Source organism: Nicotiana tabacum, chromosome 13, assembly GCF_000715075.1.
Source record: "Nicotiana tabacum cultivar K326 chromosome 13, ASM71507v2, whole genome shotgun sequence".
NCBI classification, from domain to species: domain Eukaryota; kingdom Viridiplantae; phylum Streptophyta; class Magnoliopsida; order Solanales; family Solanaceae; genus Nicotiana; species Nicotiana tabacum.
Genome location: NC_134092.1, coordinates 101,019,046 through 101,037,084, shown reverse-complemented (window position 1 = coordinate 101,037,084; position 18,039 = coordinate 101,019,046). Strand labels below are relative to the sequence as shown.

Here is an 18,039-nt window from a genome sequence, read left to right as displayed (position 1 = left end):
GAGGACCGGCATAACAGTGCCATTCTTGTAAATTTTGAGTTCAAATGTCATAAGAGACTATCTGATTCCTTATGTTATGCTCGGAAGAAGAGCAAGAAACCTTCATGGATTCTACTGCATTTATGGGAGTATCTGTTGAGGCAGTGGGCCACTGAGAAATTCGAGAAGAAGAATGAACAGGGAAAGAAGGCCTGAGCATCTGAGAATGGTGGCTCCTTGCACTGTGTGGGTGCAAAGAGCATGGGGACTGCGAGGAGACTAGGAGAATACTAATAATTATTTAATTCTATTTTTATCGAACTATATTTATATATTTAATTTAGTTAACATGTTTTATTATATTTGTAGGAAAAAACATAGGAGAAAGATGACTCATGATGAGTTCTTCGTGGAGACTCAAATCCAGAAGAAGAAGGCACCGACATCCAACTAGATGGCTCGAGGATTGGGCGAAAACTACATATGTAAGTTTCATAACTATTATAACTTGAAATTAATATTTATAATATTATATAGTTAATAATTTTCTATCTTCTAACTAAAGGGTCGGTACAAGACTACTGTGGAGGAGTACACTCAGAGCTTGTCACCGAATGAGCAAGGCAAGCGACCTTCCATTTTAGATGAAGAAGCGCAGAAGATATGGTTGGATGTTGTCGGTAGTCCTAAAAAGGGGATAGCATACGGCTTTCCAGAGAGATCATTTCGGCGCTACAAGGTTGGATTGCAAGGTATAGGGACTTCCGCCCAAGGCGAGCTACTTGATAGGTCGACTCTCTCGGCTATGGAGAAGAAGATCGCAAAGCTATCAGCAGAGCTTGAAGAAGCAAAGGCTAGAGAAGAAAAGAGAGATAAACAATTTGATACCCTTCAAAGTCAACTAGAAAAGAGGGACGAATAATTTAATGTCCTTCAAGGTCACCTGGTCAATCTCCTTGCTAGTGGTGCTTTCCCGATTCCCCGGTCTCGTGAGTCTTCCCCAGATGCTACTTCTCGTCGTGATTCTTCGAACCATGCTGACGATGAAGCTTCTAGTAGTGGAGATGGAGATAATGTAGTACAAAATACTCATTGAATGATGTTTGAACTTTTAACTTGTGAAACGTTTTGTTGTTGGATATTTTGAAACTCTATAAATATTGTTAATATAATTTTGATAGTTGTTATTGTTATTGGTTGAATGTCAACAATGTAATGCTGTCATTAGAGTTGATTGGTTGTTGGCAGGTGGTGCTGCTGTAAAACAGTTGTATTCTGCCAAAAACTTACCAAGAAAACCAACCGTCTAACGACCGAAGACGTTCAGAAATGTTCAATTGAATTTCCCAGAAATTTAAATTTACCAACCGACTTCAGTCGGAATTTTTTATTTTAAATATTTTAATAATACCGACCGACTTCGGTCGGAATTTTTTATTTTTTATTTTAAATATTTTAATTTTACCGATCGATTTCGGTTGGAAATGAACAATTTTCAAAAAAATGAATAATTAAGATTTCGACCGATATCGGTCGCTATTTTAAAAATAATTAAAAATTATTTTCAAGAATACCGACCGAATTTGGTCGGTAAATTTAATTTGTGTCAGATTATTTGGTCAAAGTGCGTTGAATATTACCGACCGACTTTGGTCGGAAATCTCGACTGTCAGCGATCACCTCGCATTAGCGACTATTGCTTTTTCGACGAATTGAAGTCGTTCGATTTTTATTCGATTCCGACCGATTTCGGTCGGGTTTTTTGGACGTTTTTTGACAGTTTTCTAGTAGTGTATAAGACGAAAAGATTGTTCCTCTTGGAAAGTTTACATCACAAAAATTCATTTGAGTAAAATATTTATTTATTTTCTTGAAAGACTTTCCTAAATCATTGTACATAGACGACAAAATTGCAAACTGCCCAGAATTCTTCATTTCTTTTGAACTTTTTAAGCCCGAGGAGAGGTTTCCATATGCTATTGCCAAGAGATAAGTAGGAGTTAAATAGTTGAAAATTCGTGCTTATCCAATTCTTAAGAGTTAAAAGAAGCACAAGTTACTAATCCAATTCTAAAGAGTTAAAAGAAGCACAAGTTACTAATTTGGTAAACACCTTGAGTAACTTATTGAGCATTTTCTTTTAGTAGTATTTTCTAATTTTATAGGTTCTTATAGATTGACTGGCTGCATTTTCCTCTGTTAGATTTTTCATGAAAAAAGTTTATATCAGTCAACTTGATTACTCATTTCGTCTCAATTTATTTAGTAGTGTTTGATTGTGCACAAATTTTAGAAGGAAAAAAAATATTTTTTTGTGAGTTAAATATAGCATGATATTTCCGTAAGTATAAAAGTATAATAGTATGGGAGATTTAAAATAAAAAATATTTTCCAATAGATATCATTCTTTTTTAAATAAAGTAACAAAAGATCCTTTTAGGTACGACGTAAAAAATATGGATAAAAGTAAAAAAGCAAATACATGTATTACTAAGATAGAACTAAAGTAAAAATATATAAAAATCAACAGTAACAAGGAAGTAAGAGTTAATAAAGTGTACTAGTAATCTTTCAGAAAATTAGTAACTTCTCCCTCACACAAAGTTGTAGAAAATACTGCAAATTATAATAACCAAGAATTTTCCCAGATAATAAGCTGTCCCTACCAAAATACTCATGAACTATTACAGCTAAAAAAAGATGAAGGACTAAAAATCAAGAACCACATAGACAAAATCGTACCTTATCCAAATATAGAGAATCAAAGTAAGAGAGGTTCCATCTCATCCCCATCGGCTAGCTAGTAATCATGGGGATACAAACGAAATGAGCCTTTCTACTGTTCTTCTTCCTTCTTCTTCTTCTACTACCATTTCTCTTCCCACCAATCACAATAAGCTTTTCTCCTTCCACAACATCAATGGCGTCTCCTCAAAGTTTTATTCCATTCGTAGATTCTCCTTGCGAGGTGCATGTCCCTCTTTTTTTTATTGTATATGAACTGAATATGTCAGGGGCGGAGCTACCTTTGTGCGAGGGGAGTCAATTGATACTCCTTTGTCGAAAAAATTACATTACGTAGATAGGTCATATTTTTAATGTATACATAGCGCATGTTGAATTCCCTCGGCTTCTTCGTGTCTACTTCTTTATATTTTGAATCTCATCAGTGAAAATCCTAGTTCCGCCACTAGAATATGTAACGACCAAGTAGTGTAGTAGGATGTTGACTCCCTCCATCCTTAACTAAGGGTCTGAAATTCGAGTTCTGGGAATAGAGAAATCCCTAGTACAGAGTGCTTGTCTCTTAAAATGCTTCCCTCTAAAATGGATGCTACGTTGCACGAGTCTGAATTAGTCGGACCAATGGGACCAGATAGATAGCTGATTGTCATACAAAAAGAAAAAAAAAACTGAATGTGTATTAATATCTGATGATTTTTTTTTTGAATGTATGCAGTTGTTAATGACTCCAATAGGACAGAGTTATCGACTGATGCAACTTTGGAAAAATCGGATGGCGATAAGCTTGTAGATGGAATGGATTTTGGGGAACTTTGCGATGAATTTGAATGTATTAGCAGCCCTTCTGTTGAAGCTACAGCTAGGCAACTTGTTCGAGATATTCTTGAGCTTCGTGAAGGCAATCGTGCCCTTGGGACCTTTGCTGTTTCTGTCAAATACAAGGTTGGCCATCGCTTGTTCATCTACTATTCACTTGCTCTATTAGTACATTTTCTAATATCTTGTATTCGAATGTTGAATTTGGTTTTGGTTACTTCTTTGGATAATTGGATGGTTTTAGCATATTAGTGTTAAAAGATTTAGGGGCGTAGCTAATGGTCCGGCAACGGTTCAATTGAATCTTCTTCACCGAAAAATTATTCAGATATTTTTGTATATACAATGTTGAATCTCCTTAATATAAGGAAAGTTTCTAGTGTAACAACAAAGTTAGCTCAAAAATTGCTTTAAGTTGCGGGTCTGAATTCTAAGTGTAGCATTTTTTGTATTTCCTGAAATCCCTTGCCACCATTTTTAGGTGTTCTCAAACTAATTTGATGAGACATTGCCAAATTGCCAAATCAATCAAACAACTTCTGCAAATAATCACTTGTGTCGAATTTCACTTATTATAGAATTATGATTCATGTCTGCAACTTATGTTGCGTCAACTATGCCTATACTAGTTCAGTGCTGGTGTATCTTCTTTTTACTTCATGTACAAAGTGCAAGTTGCTTCCGTAGTATTAATCTCGAGTGATAAGAGTATAAAAGAACCCATGCCCTATTTGGGGATTTGCTTTTACTTCACCAATATTTGGAAGTACTTAGATATATATATGGACTAATATACTGGATTGTATTCATCCTTCAGTATCTCAATCTATTTCCAAACAATCAAATGCAGGATCCAGTCAGAAGTTTCACGGGGCGAGAGAAGTACAAGAGACCACTATGGATAACTGACGCACTGCAGAATGCTAGAACGGTAACATATTAAGGAGCTTTTTGATGTTTGTTTGACTTCTATAAGGTTATAGGTTTTCTAATACTTCAACTTTTGGACTTGCAAGCTTTTAATGTAAAAGAGGACAGGCAAAATACTTGTGCTAATAGATGAGATGAGCCTTTGTCGTCGCACAGGATAAAGTCTAGTTGTATCCAGTGTTTGCATCAAACGAATGAATGCAAGACATTTTTTCCATATACTTTTATCACTCAAGTGTACTCTCACTTTAACTTGTTACTCTTGAGATTAAATTATTTGGTGTAGTGTAAACATCGAGTGCAGAAGTGTCTTCCGTTGCACCTCCTCCCAGTATCATGATATTACCTATTCTATAGCCTCTAACAACATATAAAAGAGGACATATGCAAGATACTTGGCTTAATAGCTGAATCTAGGTGGTAGTAGGAGTAGGAGCAAATTCAGAATCTCGAGTCAGTCAATTCAGAATGAGTATAATATTATTATAGGTATACATTGATCTACCTCTGTGTTGAACCCCCTTCCTTGCATGAGAATACTCACTCCTTTAGTCGTCGACGACATATACTAGACAGTTTTTCATTTTCAATCATATTGCTATGCAGAGTGTGCAAGAAATGGTGATGTTATCAACGAGTGTGTTGAATATTAAGTGGACAATTAAAGGAAAGCCAAAGTCTATACTTGCTGCCATAGGAGGGGATCTGATCATCAAAGTGAACTCAAAATTCACTTTGAACCAAATTAGTGGGCAAGTAGTTGAGCATGAAGAGCTCTGGGATTTATCTGGATCATCCATCGTCGCTCAAGCTTATTTCTGGGCATCGCGACGTCTCTTTGCCACAGTTGAAGCTGGGAAAGATGTTGCTGATTTTGTGAACGACTTGAATTCTAAGTCTACTTCAGATAATAAAAACATGGATGTCTATCCTGATCCTTATGGTGATCCAGCAAAGGTATTTCTTTTTCAAAATTTAAGTCTCAAATCTTGAATTCTATTCATGAAATTATTTTAGTGTAATCTGATGAAAATTGTGTACTTGTATGATGTAGTTCTTTCAAAGGGATGACAGCTTCCAAAGGGATTTCTACCAAATTGCATTGCTCCTAGCAGTTATATATTTTGTCGTACAGTTCTTGAAAACAACTTTATGAGACATTTTCCCAAATTGCTATAAGATTGTATAATTGTAATTATTAATTGATGTTTGTATCTAAATACATACTTGAGGAAGATTTCATATCAAAATATATTTCGTGTGCTAAATACCTTTTGTTCCTTTAGTTAAGAGTAAATACCCTAAAACCCGTCTAAACTATCACTTTTTTGTCAGTTTCCTACCTAAATTATCGTTTGTCCCCAAAATCCCCCTGAACTATATCCTCTTTCATATTTAAACACCCCTATCGCATTTTTAATGGTATGTGTGATACACTTTCGTAATTTGTAAGAAATGTGCCATATCGCACTCCACATGGATATTAATTAGCCTAATAAAAAAATAACTTAATTACTTATTTTAAATATTAATCTCAATTATTCTCCCGACTAAAACATATAAGAGGTCTAGGGCAAAACACATTAAGTACTAAAATCCCCTTCTCTCTCCAATCTTCCGATAATGGTTTCTCTTTCTCTCACTAGCAATTTTCTCCATTAAGCTTTGTTCTCACTTTCATTTTTTTCTAATAACCCTCTGTTTGGGTTATTTCCGTTAAGACAATGATTGTCTTCTTTTTGCAAAGTATTCAATTTGGGTTGTTTAGTATAAAATCGGGCCAGTATTGTTTGTCATTCGATCTCTCTTATTATTGGTATTCCCGGTCATTTTCAAGTCTTCCACATCCTACCAAAATAAATTACAGTCCCACTCCTTTCCACCTGAGGACAGAAGAAAGAGTGTCAAGATCTGAGCACAAATCAACTCAAATCTACAATTACAATTAATTAAGACAACAAGTAATTTTTGGGACAATTTTTGATTTTATTGACTGAATGAAAATACTACAAACTAAAATGAGAAAATGGAATGAGCATCAACAGTTAAATGATAATCGTCATTGATGACAGCTCGATTCTGCAAAGTGAAGAGAAAAAGTAGATTTAGATGAGAGAAGAATTTGGATTGAAGGGAGAAGAGTCAGATGAGAGAGGAGACATCTAATACCAGAAGTTCGTTGGATTCTCTCTCTCTCAGTCATTATTTGATACTACTGAAGGTGATCTGAGTCATTGATCTATACCGGCTATTCTAATCTCGGCCCTTAAACTTTTCCTTGTTTTGTAATGAGGCCCTTCCGCCTTTTTATAATTGAACTCTGCTTAAACTTGAATAAACGACTCCCACAGACCATGACATACCCTTCCTCCTTAAAATTATCCTCGTCCTCAAGGATCAAAATGAGGGAATTTGGCTTTCAAATCTGCATAATCTTCCCAAGTGGCATCTTTAGGAGCTAAATTCGACCATTGCACTAAGACCTTAACGGCATCAGCATTTCCCTTCTTAACCATTTGCCTTTGTAAGATGGCAACTGGAGCAACCAAAAACTGGCCATCATTCCCAGTCTGGGGCAGTGCAGTCTGAGTAGTGATCTTAGACCCCACCTTCTTCTTCAATAGAGAAACATGAAATACATGATGTACTTTGGAGGTAGGAGGTAATTCCAGTTTGTAAGCAACTTGCCCCACCTTGGCAATTACTTTGTATGGCCCATAGAACTTGAAAATGAGTTTGAGGTTTCTTCTGTGAGCTAAGGATGTTTGTCTATAAGGCTGGTGCTTGAGAAACACCATGTCACCCACCTGAAATTCCCTTTCAGTTCTTCTTTGATATGCATATAACTCCATCCTCTCTTGAGCTTTAATCAAGTTATCCTGCAACAATTGTTGAACTTGTTACCTCCTCATAACAGCATCACCAGCAGCCTGGACAGTAGTATCTAACAGTGACCCAACTGATAACTGTGGTAGAGTAAAACCATACAAGGCTTCAAAGGGAGTACAACTTAAACTGGTATGGAAATTGGTATTGTACCACCACTCAGCTAGCGATAACCATTGCTTCCATTGTACTGGCCTATGAGAAGTCACACACCTAAGATAATTCTCAAATACATTTATTCACCCTCACTTTGGCCATCACTTTGAGGGTGATAGGCAGTGGAGAAGTGAAGTTGAGTGCCCACCAGCCTGAATAGTGCCTACCAGATGTTGCTTAAGAACACCTTATCTCGATTAGAAACTATAGAATCAGGTAACCCATGCAGGGTATGCACTTTCTTGAAGAACTTGTTAGCCACATTCACTGCACTGTAAGGATGAGCAAGTGTCATAAAGTGAGCAAATTTTGACCTCCTATCAACTATCACAAATATCACTTCCCTGCCCTTAGATTTTGGTAGTCCTTCAATGAAATCCATGGTGATATATTTCCAAACCTAATCTGGAATGGGTAGAGGTTGCAGTAGGCCCGGATAAGGAATATTTTCTCCTTTGTTTCTTTGGCAAACATCACAAGCAGACACATGGTCTATAACCGTTTGTTTCATACCAGGCCAATAGAACAATTGTGAAAGCCTTTTGAGAATGCCAAGTTGTCCTGAATGCCCTCCAATTGGTGAGTCATGAAAGGTTGTCAATAGTTGCTGCATGAGTGAACCATGATCCCCTATGTAAATTTTGCCTTTCTTTCTAAAAACCTCAGTTGTGTAATGATATATATGAGGCCCTTGAGTAGTCATTGTTACCTCAGAGATTATGGCAGCTGCATGTATATCTCCTTTATAGCTATTACTGACTTCTTGCATCCAAGTAGGAATTATTACACTAATGGCCATGAACTCAGTTGCACCAGGCAAGGTTTCACCTTCTTGATCTTTAAGCAGCCTTGAGAGTACATCAGCAACTCTGTTCTCTGCCCCTTACTTATACTGAACTTCATAATCAAGCCTCAGTAGCTTAGTTAACCCCTTCTGTTGAATGACAGTGGTTACTCTTTGTTCTAAAAGAAATTTGAGGCTGTGATGATCAGTTCTTACTATAAAATATTTGTACTGCAAGTAGTGCCTCCATTTCTCTACTGCATTTAAAAGAGCCATGTATTCTTTTTCATAAATAGATCTTCCTCTGTGTCTAGGAGTAAGTACCTTACTCAGGTAAGCAATGGGTTTCCCCTTCTATAATAACACAGCACCTATACCATTCTGGCTAGCATCAGTCTCAAGTACAAAATCTTGAGAATAATCAGGTAAAGCCAAAATTGGTGTGTTAACCATGGCTTGTTTCAGAGCTTCAAAGGCAATTGTAGCTTCCTCATTCCACTTGAAGGCTTCCTTCTTAAGTAAATTAGTCAGTGGTTTAGCAATGACTCCATAATTGAGCACATATTTCCAGTAATAGCCTGTTAATCCCCGAAAATCCTCTCAACCCTCTCAAGGTAGCAGGAGTAGGCCAGTCCACCATAACTTTGACCTTCTCAGGATCAGTAGAAACTCCTTCCAAAGGTCTGAGCTCTCAGGATTTGGAACACTTAGACTTCTTTGCATACAAGGTCTAAGCTCTCAGGATTTGGAACACTGTTTCTAAATGTGCTAGGTGTTCATGTAGGGATTTACAATATATGAGGATGTCATCAAAGAATACCAACATAAATTTTCTGAGTATAGACTGAAAAACTTGGTTCATCAGTGCTTGAAATGTTGATGGAGCATTGGTTAGCCCAAATGGCATAACCTTGAATTCATAATATCCTAAGCGAGTCATAAATGCAGTTTTGTAAATGTCTTCACTCCTCATCTTAATTTGGTGGTAACCAGCCCTTAGGTCAATTTTAGAGAAAATTACTTACCTATATAACTCATCTAGCAGGTCATCCACTATTGGAATTGGATACTTATCTTTGATGGTTATCTCATTAAGCCCCCTGTAATCCACAAAAAATCTCCAAGTCCTATCTTTCTTCTTTACTAGTAAAGCTGGTGAAGAAAAATGTGACTGACTATCTCTAATGATCCCATTAAGAATCATTTCCCTCACCTGTTTCTCTAGCTCTTCCTTTTGAAAAAAATTATATCCGTAAGGCCTCAGGATGACAGGTGCAAATCCTGACTTGAGTAGAATTCCATGATCTAGGGCCCTTATAGGTGGTAGGGATTTAGGCTCAGCAAACACATCTTGATAGGTGATCAACACTGACTGGATGGAGGAATCAGTTGACTCTTCCTCTTTTACTGCCACTGCTTCTTTTGCTGCCACTGCTTGTACCAAAAACAAGTGTGCCATGAGAGTTTTCTCCTTCTTTATCAACTTTTCTATAGTACTTTCACTAGTAAATCCCAATTGCCCTTGCTGGTTGATGCCCTGCAACACCACCTTATTGCCCTTTTTCCCAATGGTAATACAGTTCTTTTCATAATCAAGCTTAGTTGGATTGAACTTCTTCATCCAATCGTTGTCAAGGACTATGTCACAATATCATAACTGTAATATCCTCAAGTTTTCTTCAAATAATTTTCCACCCTCTTCCAGCTAAACTTAGGAAAAATAGAGTTAGTATACATGTAATTACTATCAGCCATTGTTACTCTTAGTCTATTAGCAAACACTGGTGTGTAGCCAGTCTCATTGATAGTAATCTCGTTAATGAAGCTATGTATGCTCCCTGAATCCACCAATATAGTTAGCTCTTTCTTTCTAAACACTCCTCTCACTAGTATAGTATTGACTCCCATATTAGTACCAAACAAAGCATTAAAGTAAACAGCCTCATGTATTTCTGGTCCTATGTCTAGTTCAATCTCTACCTCAAGTGGTAGTTCTTTATGTATAGTAGTCACTTCCTCCACTTCTCCAGTCAAGCATTGCGGTTGTTTGAATTGGCACCTGTGACCAGGACCAAACCTTTCCCCACATCTGAAGCATAGTTAATTGGCCTTTCTATACTCATACACCTCTGGAGTCAGTCTCAAAGGACTAGGTTTGGATGGAACAGCTGCAGTTGGGCTCTGCACTACTGCGGGAATTAAAGCCTTAGCAGCAATGGGCAACCTTGCTACTGGCTGGTTCTTCTTTAAGGCAGCTTCAATTGCCTTCTCCTGCATCCTAGCTTGTTCAATGGCACAACTCAAAGTCTTAGGTTTAAACAGCTTCACTGAATATTTGATTTCATCCTTCAAGCCCCCTACAAAACTAGAAAGGAAATGTGCCTCGTTTAGTGCAGGGTTCCTCACTATCATCTGAGCCTTAAGGTCATCAAACTTCACCATATAATCTTCAAAACTACTTTTTTGTTGTAGTCGGTTAAATTCCTCCACCACATCTTTTATTAACACTTCCCCAAACCTATTGCATACCTCATCTTTCAGCTCTTCCCAGGTAATCACTCTTCTACTTAGTATTAGTGAATTGTACCATAATTCAGTATTGCCATTCATATATAAAGCAGTCCCTTCTACTTTAAGATCCTCAGCTACCTTATATAAATTAAAGAATCTATCACATTTTCGAATCCATACCTTAGGGTTAGTACCATCAAAACTTGGTAATTCCTATTTAGGATTAGGAACATGCCCTTGTTGTGGCTTAGCTACTCCATTTTCAGCAGGTAATGGTAGTAGTCCAATTCCAACTCCGGGAATTTGCTCAGGTGGCCTAGGTGGCCTATGATCCATGTTATTTAATCTCTCTAACAGTTGTTCCAAGGTACCTTGAATACCAGCTTGGGTGTCCTTCGAAGCTTGTTGCCCATCCTTCAACTCAGCCAACAGCTCGTCATGGTGGTTTAATTTCTCATCCATCACTTTCATGCGAGTTTCTTTAACCATTAGCACCTCTGTTTTGGTGTGAAATCGATAAGGCTCTGATACCAATTGTCAAGATCTGAGCTCAAATCAACTCAAATCCACAATTACAGCTAATTAAGACAACAAGTAATTTTTGGGATAATTTTTGATTTTATTGACTGAATTGAAATATTACAATCTAAAATGAGAATATAGAATGAGCAACAATAGTTAAATGATAATCGCCATTGATGATAGCTCAATTATGCAAAGGGAAGAGAAGAAATAGATTTAGATGAGAGAGGAGAAATCTAATACCAAAAGTTCATTGGATTCTCTCTCTCTCTCTCTTTCAGTCGTTATTTGATACTGCTGAAGATGATCTGAGCCGTTGATCTATATCGGCTATTCTAATCTCGACCCTTAAATTTTTTCGGGTTTTGCAAAGAGGCCCTTCCGCCTTTTTATAATTGAACTCTGCTTAAACTTGAATTAACGACTCCCACAAACCATGACAAAGAGTTGCATGAAGGAAATAGGCGAGTGTACTTTTTAAATATATAATAGGATTTTTATGTGGGTTATGTTGCGGAAGCCAAATGTATATAGTGTGAATGAGTCACAACTACTATATCAAAAATTATGACAACCACTAAATAATAAACAAGACAATAAGACAATAATAAAAGAACACCAGAATTTACGAGGTTCGGCCAATTTTGCTTACTTCCTCGGACACAATCAATATTTTATTCCACTCCAAAATTATAAGTGAAATAATACTAAAGAGAGAAGATACAAATGCCTTAAGAAGATTAAAAAAAGGCAAATGAGAGGTGTTGTTTAATCCTAAACATTAGGCCTCCTTTTATAGGGTGAAATTCCCATTCAAAATTGTCATCCACCGATGTGGGACTTTTGACAATTTCAACAAATCTCCACCTTGGCAAAATTCCACATCTTCAATTTTCTCTCAATAACAAATTTTGGTTGTGTCTTCATCTTCATGCTTTAGTGTTCAACAATGTTGATCAAATCCAAACAATGTTGAAACTTGACCGCAGTCACCACTTTTGTCAGCATATCAACAGGGTTCTCCGTAGTATGAATTTTCTTCACCGTGACTCCACCTTCTTCTGTGATTTCTCGTACGAAATGATACCGAACATCAATGTGCTTCGTCCTTGCATGATAAACTTGGTTCTTCACTAATTGAATAGCACTTTGACTATCACAAAAAATTGTAATATTTTTTTTGTTCAATACCAAGCTCTTTTAGCAACCCCTGAAGCCAAATTGCTTCCTTCACAACCTCTGTAATAGCCATGTACTCTGCCTCTGTTGTAGACAAAGCAACTGTTGACTGCAAAGTAGACTTCCAACTAACTGGTGCCTTTGCAAAAGTAAACACATAACCAGTAGTTGACCTTCGTTTGTCCAGATCACCCGAAAATCTGAGTAACAATATCCAACTACAGACCGATTACCTTCCTGCTCAAAAACTAACCCAACATCTACAGTACTATGAATATACCATAGAATCCATTTCACAGCTTGTCAATGCTCCTTTCCTGGATTATGCATATATCTGCTAATAACTCCAACGGCTTGTGAAATGTCAGGTCTCGTACAAACCATTGCATATATCAAGCTACCAACAACATTTGTGTATGGTACCCTTGACATATACTCCAGTTCAGTTTCATCCTTTGGCGACATAGTAGTACTTAGCTTAAAATGGGGAGCAAGTGGCGTACTAATTGGCTTAGTCTTCTTATCTATGCCAAAACGATGTAGTACTCTCTTCAAATATTCTTTCTGAGATAAACAGAGTTTTTTAAAACATCTATCTCTTATTATCTCCATGCCAAAAAATTTCTTTGCCTCACCCAGATCCTTCATCTCGAACTCCTCCTTCAGTTGAATCTTTAACTTATCAATTTCTTCCGAATTCTTGGAAGTTATCAACATATCATCAACATATAGGAGAAGATATACAAAGGAACCATCATTAAATTTGTGCAAATACACACAATGATCGTATTTGCTTCTCTGGTACCCTTGCCGCAACATAAACTTGTCAAATCACTTGTACTATTGTCTAGAAGATTGTTTCAATCCGTACAACGATTTTTCAAGTTTGCATACCATATTTTCTTTTCCAGCAACTTTGAATCCTTCTGGCTGAGTCATGTAGATTTCCTCCTCCAAGTTTCCATGTAAAAACGCAGTTTTTACATCCATCTGAACTAGTTCCAAATCCAATTGTGCTACCAAAGCCAACATAATTCTAATGGAGGAATGTTTTACAACTAGAGAAAATACTTCATTGTAATCAATTCCCTCCTATTGAGCATATCCTTTGGCCACAATCTTGCTTTGTAGCGTACATCTTCTTGGTTAGGAAATCCTTCTTTCTTTGCAAATACCCATTTGCACCCAATTGCTTTCTTTCCCTTCGGGAGATTGGCCAATTTCCATGTATGATTCTGATGAAGGGACTGCATTTCTTCATTCATGGCAATCCTCCACTTATCTTCTTCTGAACTTTGGATTGTGTCTTTATAAGTGGTAGGAACACCATCAGCTACAATTGAGGTTGCACAAGCAACCGTCTCTATGAGACGAACAGGTTTCGTTATTGTCCTTTTTGGCCTGTTGGTTGCTATTGATTCAAGTTGTTGTCAAGGTTCCTGAGTTAGAATCTCCCTCTCTACTGGCTCTTCTTCCAGAGGGTAATCTTCATTTGTTTCCTCCTCTGCTTCTTGCGTAGGAAAAATAAATTTTCCCTCAAACTCCACCTGCTTTGATGAACCACCAGTTTGTTTGACATCTTCAACTGTCGCCTTATCTGTTATGGCAGATTCATCAAAGGTAACATCTCTGCTGAATATAATATTCCTTGTCTCTGAACACCATAAGCGGTATCCTTTAACTCCAGAAGTAATCCCCATAAATATAGCCTTCTTTGCTCTCGGATCCAATTTTGACTCTTTCACATGATAGTATGCAACTGAGCCAAACACGTGCAAAGAGTCATAATCTACAACAGGTTTTCCATACCATTTTTCAAATAGTGTCTTGCCATCAATGGCAGCAGATGGTAGACGATTAATGAGGTGGCATGCATATGTAATTGCCTCAGCCCAAAATTCTTTGCCCAAGCCAGAATTGGACAACATACACCGTACCTTCTCCAGTAAAGTCCGGTTCATACGTTCTGCCACTCCATTCTATTGTGGTGTGTGTCTGACAATGAAGTGTCGGACGATGCCATCATTTTCACGGACCTTATTGAAATGATCATTTTTGTATTCACCTCCATTGTCTGTGCGAATACACTTGATCCTCCTGCCTGTTTGATTCTCCACCATCGTCTTCCGTTTGAGAAAAATTCCCAACACTTCATCTTTCCTCTTCATTGTATGCACCCACACTCTTCGGGAAAAATCATCAACAAAGGTTACAAAATAGTGCTTCCTACCCAATGAAGGTGTTTTGGAAGAACCCCAAACATCAGAGTGTACATAATCCAAAATGCCTTTAGTATTATGGATCGTTGTACCAAATTTAACCCTTGTCTGTTTCCCTTTGACACAATGCTTGCAAAACTCCAAGTTGCAAGTCTTTACGCCTTTTAACAATCCTTGATTAGATAGAGCTTTCAAGGATTTCCCTCCAGCATGTCCCAAGCGCATGTGCCATAGCCTGGTTGCTTCTGCCTCTTTGTCATCACTGGATGTCACTGTCGCTGTCCCAATAACGGTACTACCATGATAGCGGTACATGTTATTGTTCTTCCGATTGGCCTTCATTACCACTAGTGCACCGGAGCATATTCTCATCACTCCATTTTCAGCAATGATTTTGAACCCTTTTGATTCTAGGGCTCCCACAGAGATGAGATTCTTCTTCAAACCCGGTACATATCGAACATCTGTTAATGTTCTGATTATTCCATCATGGCTCCTTAATCTTATTGAACCAATGCCATATGAGGTAAGAGGGCTGTTATCCGCTGTGTGGATGAATCCATATTCTCCTTCTTGAAAATTCACGAACCAGTCCTTGTTGGGACACATATGATACCTACAAGCCGAGTCCATCAACCATAATAAGAGATAGACGTTCAAAGAAACTCTGTTTATCTCAGAAAGAATATTTGTAGAGAGTACTACAGCGTTTTGGCATAGATAAGAAGTCTAAGCCAATTAGTACGCCACTTGCCTCCCATTTTAAGCTAAGTACTACTATGTCGCCAAAGGATGAAACTGAACAGGAGTATATGTCAAGGGTACCATACGCAAATGTTGTTGGTAGCTTGATGTATGCAATGGTTTGTACGAGACCTGACATTTCACAAGCCGTTGGTTATTAGCAGATATATGCATAATCCAGGAAAGGAGCATTGGCAAGCTGTGAAATGGATTCTACGGTATATTCATAGTACAGTAGATGTTGGGTTAGTTTTTGAGAGGTGGAGATTTGTTGAAATTGTCAAAAGTCCCACATCGGTGGATGATAATTTTGAATGGAAATTTCACCCTATAAAAGGAGGCCTAATGTTTAGGATTAAACTACACCTCTCATTTGCTTTTTTTATCTTCTTAAGGCATTTGTATCTTCTCTCTTTAGTATTATTTCACTTGTAATTTTGGAGTGGAATAAAATATTGATTGTGTCCGAGGAAGTAGGCAAAATTGGCCGAACCTCGTAAATTCTGGTATTCTTTTATTGTTGTCTTATTGTCTTGTTTATTATTTAGTGGTTGTCATAATTTTTGGTATAGTAGTTGTGACTCATTCACACTATATGCATTTGGCTTCCGCAACAATTGGTATCAGAGCCAAGGTACTGTCTAAGTATGCTCTGTGGTTGCAGCATAGTCTGATCTTCCACATCAGAAAAGATCTATCTTGGTAACTGAGTCAAGGTTCTGTCTGAGTATGCTCTGTGGTTGCAGCTTAGTCTGATCTTCCACACCAGAAAGGAAATAATCTTGATTTGTGTCGTCAGCTACTAAATAATATTTGTGTCAAAATGGGAGACGATAAACAAGAAGAATCTACATCAAGTGTCAATAATACGTCATCTTTGGCATCTTCGCTTATGACAAGAATTGTGTCAAATGCGAAATTTGCGGTAGAAATTTTTGACGGGTCAGGACATTTTGTGATGAGACAAGGCGAGGTTCTAAATGTTCTTTTTCAACAAGGGCTAGATCTTGCCATTGAAGAAAAGAAGCCAGATGTTATTGGAGAAGAAGATTGGAAAATTATCAATCGTGTTGCTTGCGGTACCATTCGATCCTATCTTGCTAGAGAGCAGAAATATCCATACACAAAGGAAACTTCTGCAAGTAAATTATGGAAAGCACTGGAGGATAAATTTTTGAAGAAAAACAATCAAAATAAATTGTACATGAAGAGAGACTGTTTTGCTTCACCTATGTTCCTGGTACCACAATGAATGAACATATCACCAGTTTCTATAAGTTGGTCACAGATTTGCAAAATATGGATGCAACTTTTGATGATGGTGACTTGGCCTTGATGTTGATGGGGTCACTTCCTAATGAGTACGAGCACCTTGAAACTACTCTACTCCATGGAAATGACGAAATTTCTCTCAGAGAAGTTTGTTCGGCTTTGTACAGCTATGAACAAATAAAGGGAGAAAAGCAGAAGGGCGAAGAAGGAGAAGCACTAATTGTGAGGGGTCGTCCTCAAAATCAAACGAGGACTAAGAAGGGAAGATCCAAGTCGAGATCTAGACCCAGCAAAGATGAATGTGCCTTTTGTCGAGAAAAGGGACACTGGAAGAAAGACTGTCCGAAGTTAAAGAATAAGGCCAGACATAACAATGGAAAGGCCATTATGGATTCAAATGTAGCTGATTGTGATGATTCAGACTTCTCATTAGTTACAACAGAGTTATCAACATCATCAGACATATGGTTGATGGACTCGGCTTGTAGTTATCATATGTGTCCCAACAAGGACTAGTTCGTGAATGCAAAGTAGACAAAGCAAGGACTGGTTCGTAATAGCCATGTACTCTGCCTCTGTTGTAGACAAAGCAACTGTTGAATGCAAAGTAGACTTCCAACTAACTTGTGCCTTTTCAAATCCTTACATTGGGTAGCGGCACCTGCTCGCCCGTGCGGCGCCCGCAACTCCCCTTCGCCGCGGGCCAGCCTTCTTCCTGTCCCAGGATTTCTCAAGCACGATTTTGTGCCTATCGGTGGGACTCGCCCGTAGGCTCGCCCAAACTTGTGTCGCCCATAAGATGCCTAGGCCCTTGGCCCTAGGCATGTCGTGGTGCTCCATCTTAGGATCACAATCCATGCGCGCCCTGGGGGGTTGGCTTAGGACATGCCTTGTCCTTAGCCCAAGACTGAGCATCGCTCCCGCATGCACATCCCAATCCTCAAGCTTGACACTCGCCTAGTGCATCCGCGACTAGCTCGTGCCTCGCCCGAGTAAGGCAACCTTTAGCCCTTGGCCAGTGTCATGCGCCTCTTTCGTGCCATGCCCATACATAGCCCTCTTGCAGCATGCTTCCATTCCGAAGTAGTGCAGTGTCGCCCACACCTACGCCTTTAGGCCAACGGACCCTTGCTTGCATGGTTGAACCAAAGCCATGCTCACAAGTTGACACATGATGCCCCTATGACAGGTGCGTCAAGTATCCAATCGGCACGGATGTCTCGTTCCAACATTCGACAGCCCGTGGGGTTGGCCGTTCCCCACTTCGAGCCTCCAGCGCCACTTTGATGCCCAACG

At 38.3% G+C, this 18,039-nt stretch overlaps 2 protein-coding genes across 2 annotated transcripts; one reads left to right on the top strand and one right to left on the bottom strand.

The window, feature by feature from the left end:
- The first annotated feature begins 2,708 nt into the window (after positions 1 to 2,708).
- On the top strand, positions 2,709 to 5,738 carry LOC107832134 (uncharacterized). The gene is made up of 5 exons (XM_016659940.2): positions 2,709 to 2,947; positions 3,440 to 3,666; positions 4,391 to 4,471; positions 5,077 to 5,427; positions 5,525 to 5,738. Exons 1-5 carry the CDS (start codon positions 2,806 to 2,808, stop codon positions 5,624 to 5,626), a joined length of 903 nt encoding a protein of 300 aa, XP_016515426.1. The 5' UTR covers positions 2,709 to 2,805; the 3' UTR covers positions 5,627 to 5,738.
- Positions 5,739 to 6,860: 1,122 nt separating this feature from the next.
- LOC142168271 (uncharacterized) lies at positions 6,861 to 7,322 on the bottom strand. The gene has a single exon (XM_075228930.1). The coding sequence runs from the start codon at positions 7,320 to 7,322 to the stop codon at positions 6,861 to 6,863; it is 462 nt and encodes a 153-aa protein (XP_075085031.1).
- Positions 7,323 to 18,039: the final 10,717 nt, after the last annotated feature.

Excerpts from the sequence above, each read along its gene's own strand:
- LOC107832134 (XM_016659940.2), top strand. The coding sequence starts at position 2,806 with ATGAGCCTTTCTACTGTTCTTCTTCCTTCTTCTTCTTCTACTACCATT. Across the intron at positions 4,472-5,076 it reads CACTGCAGAATGCTAGAACG|AGTGTGCAAGAAATGGTGAT; the intron begins GTAACATATTAA and ends ATTGCTATGCAG. Across the intron at positions 5,428-5,524 it reads CTTATGGTGATCCAGCAAAG|TTCTTTCAAAGGGATGACAG; the intron begins GTATTTCTTTTT and ends TGTATGATGTAG.
- LOC142168271 (XM_075228930.1), bottom strand. The coding sequence starts at position 7,322 with ATGGAGTTATATGCATATCAAAGAAGAACTGAAAGGGAATTTCAGGTG.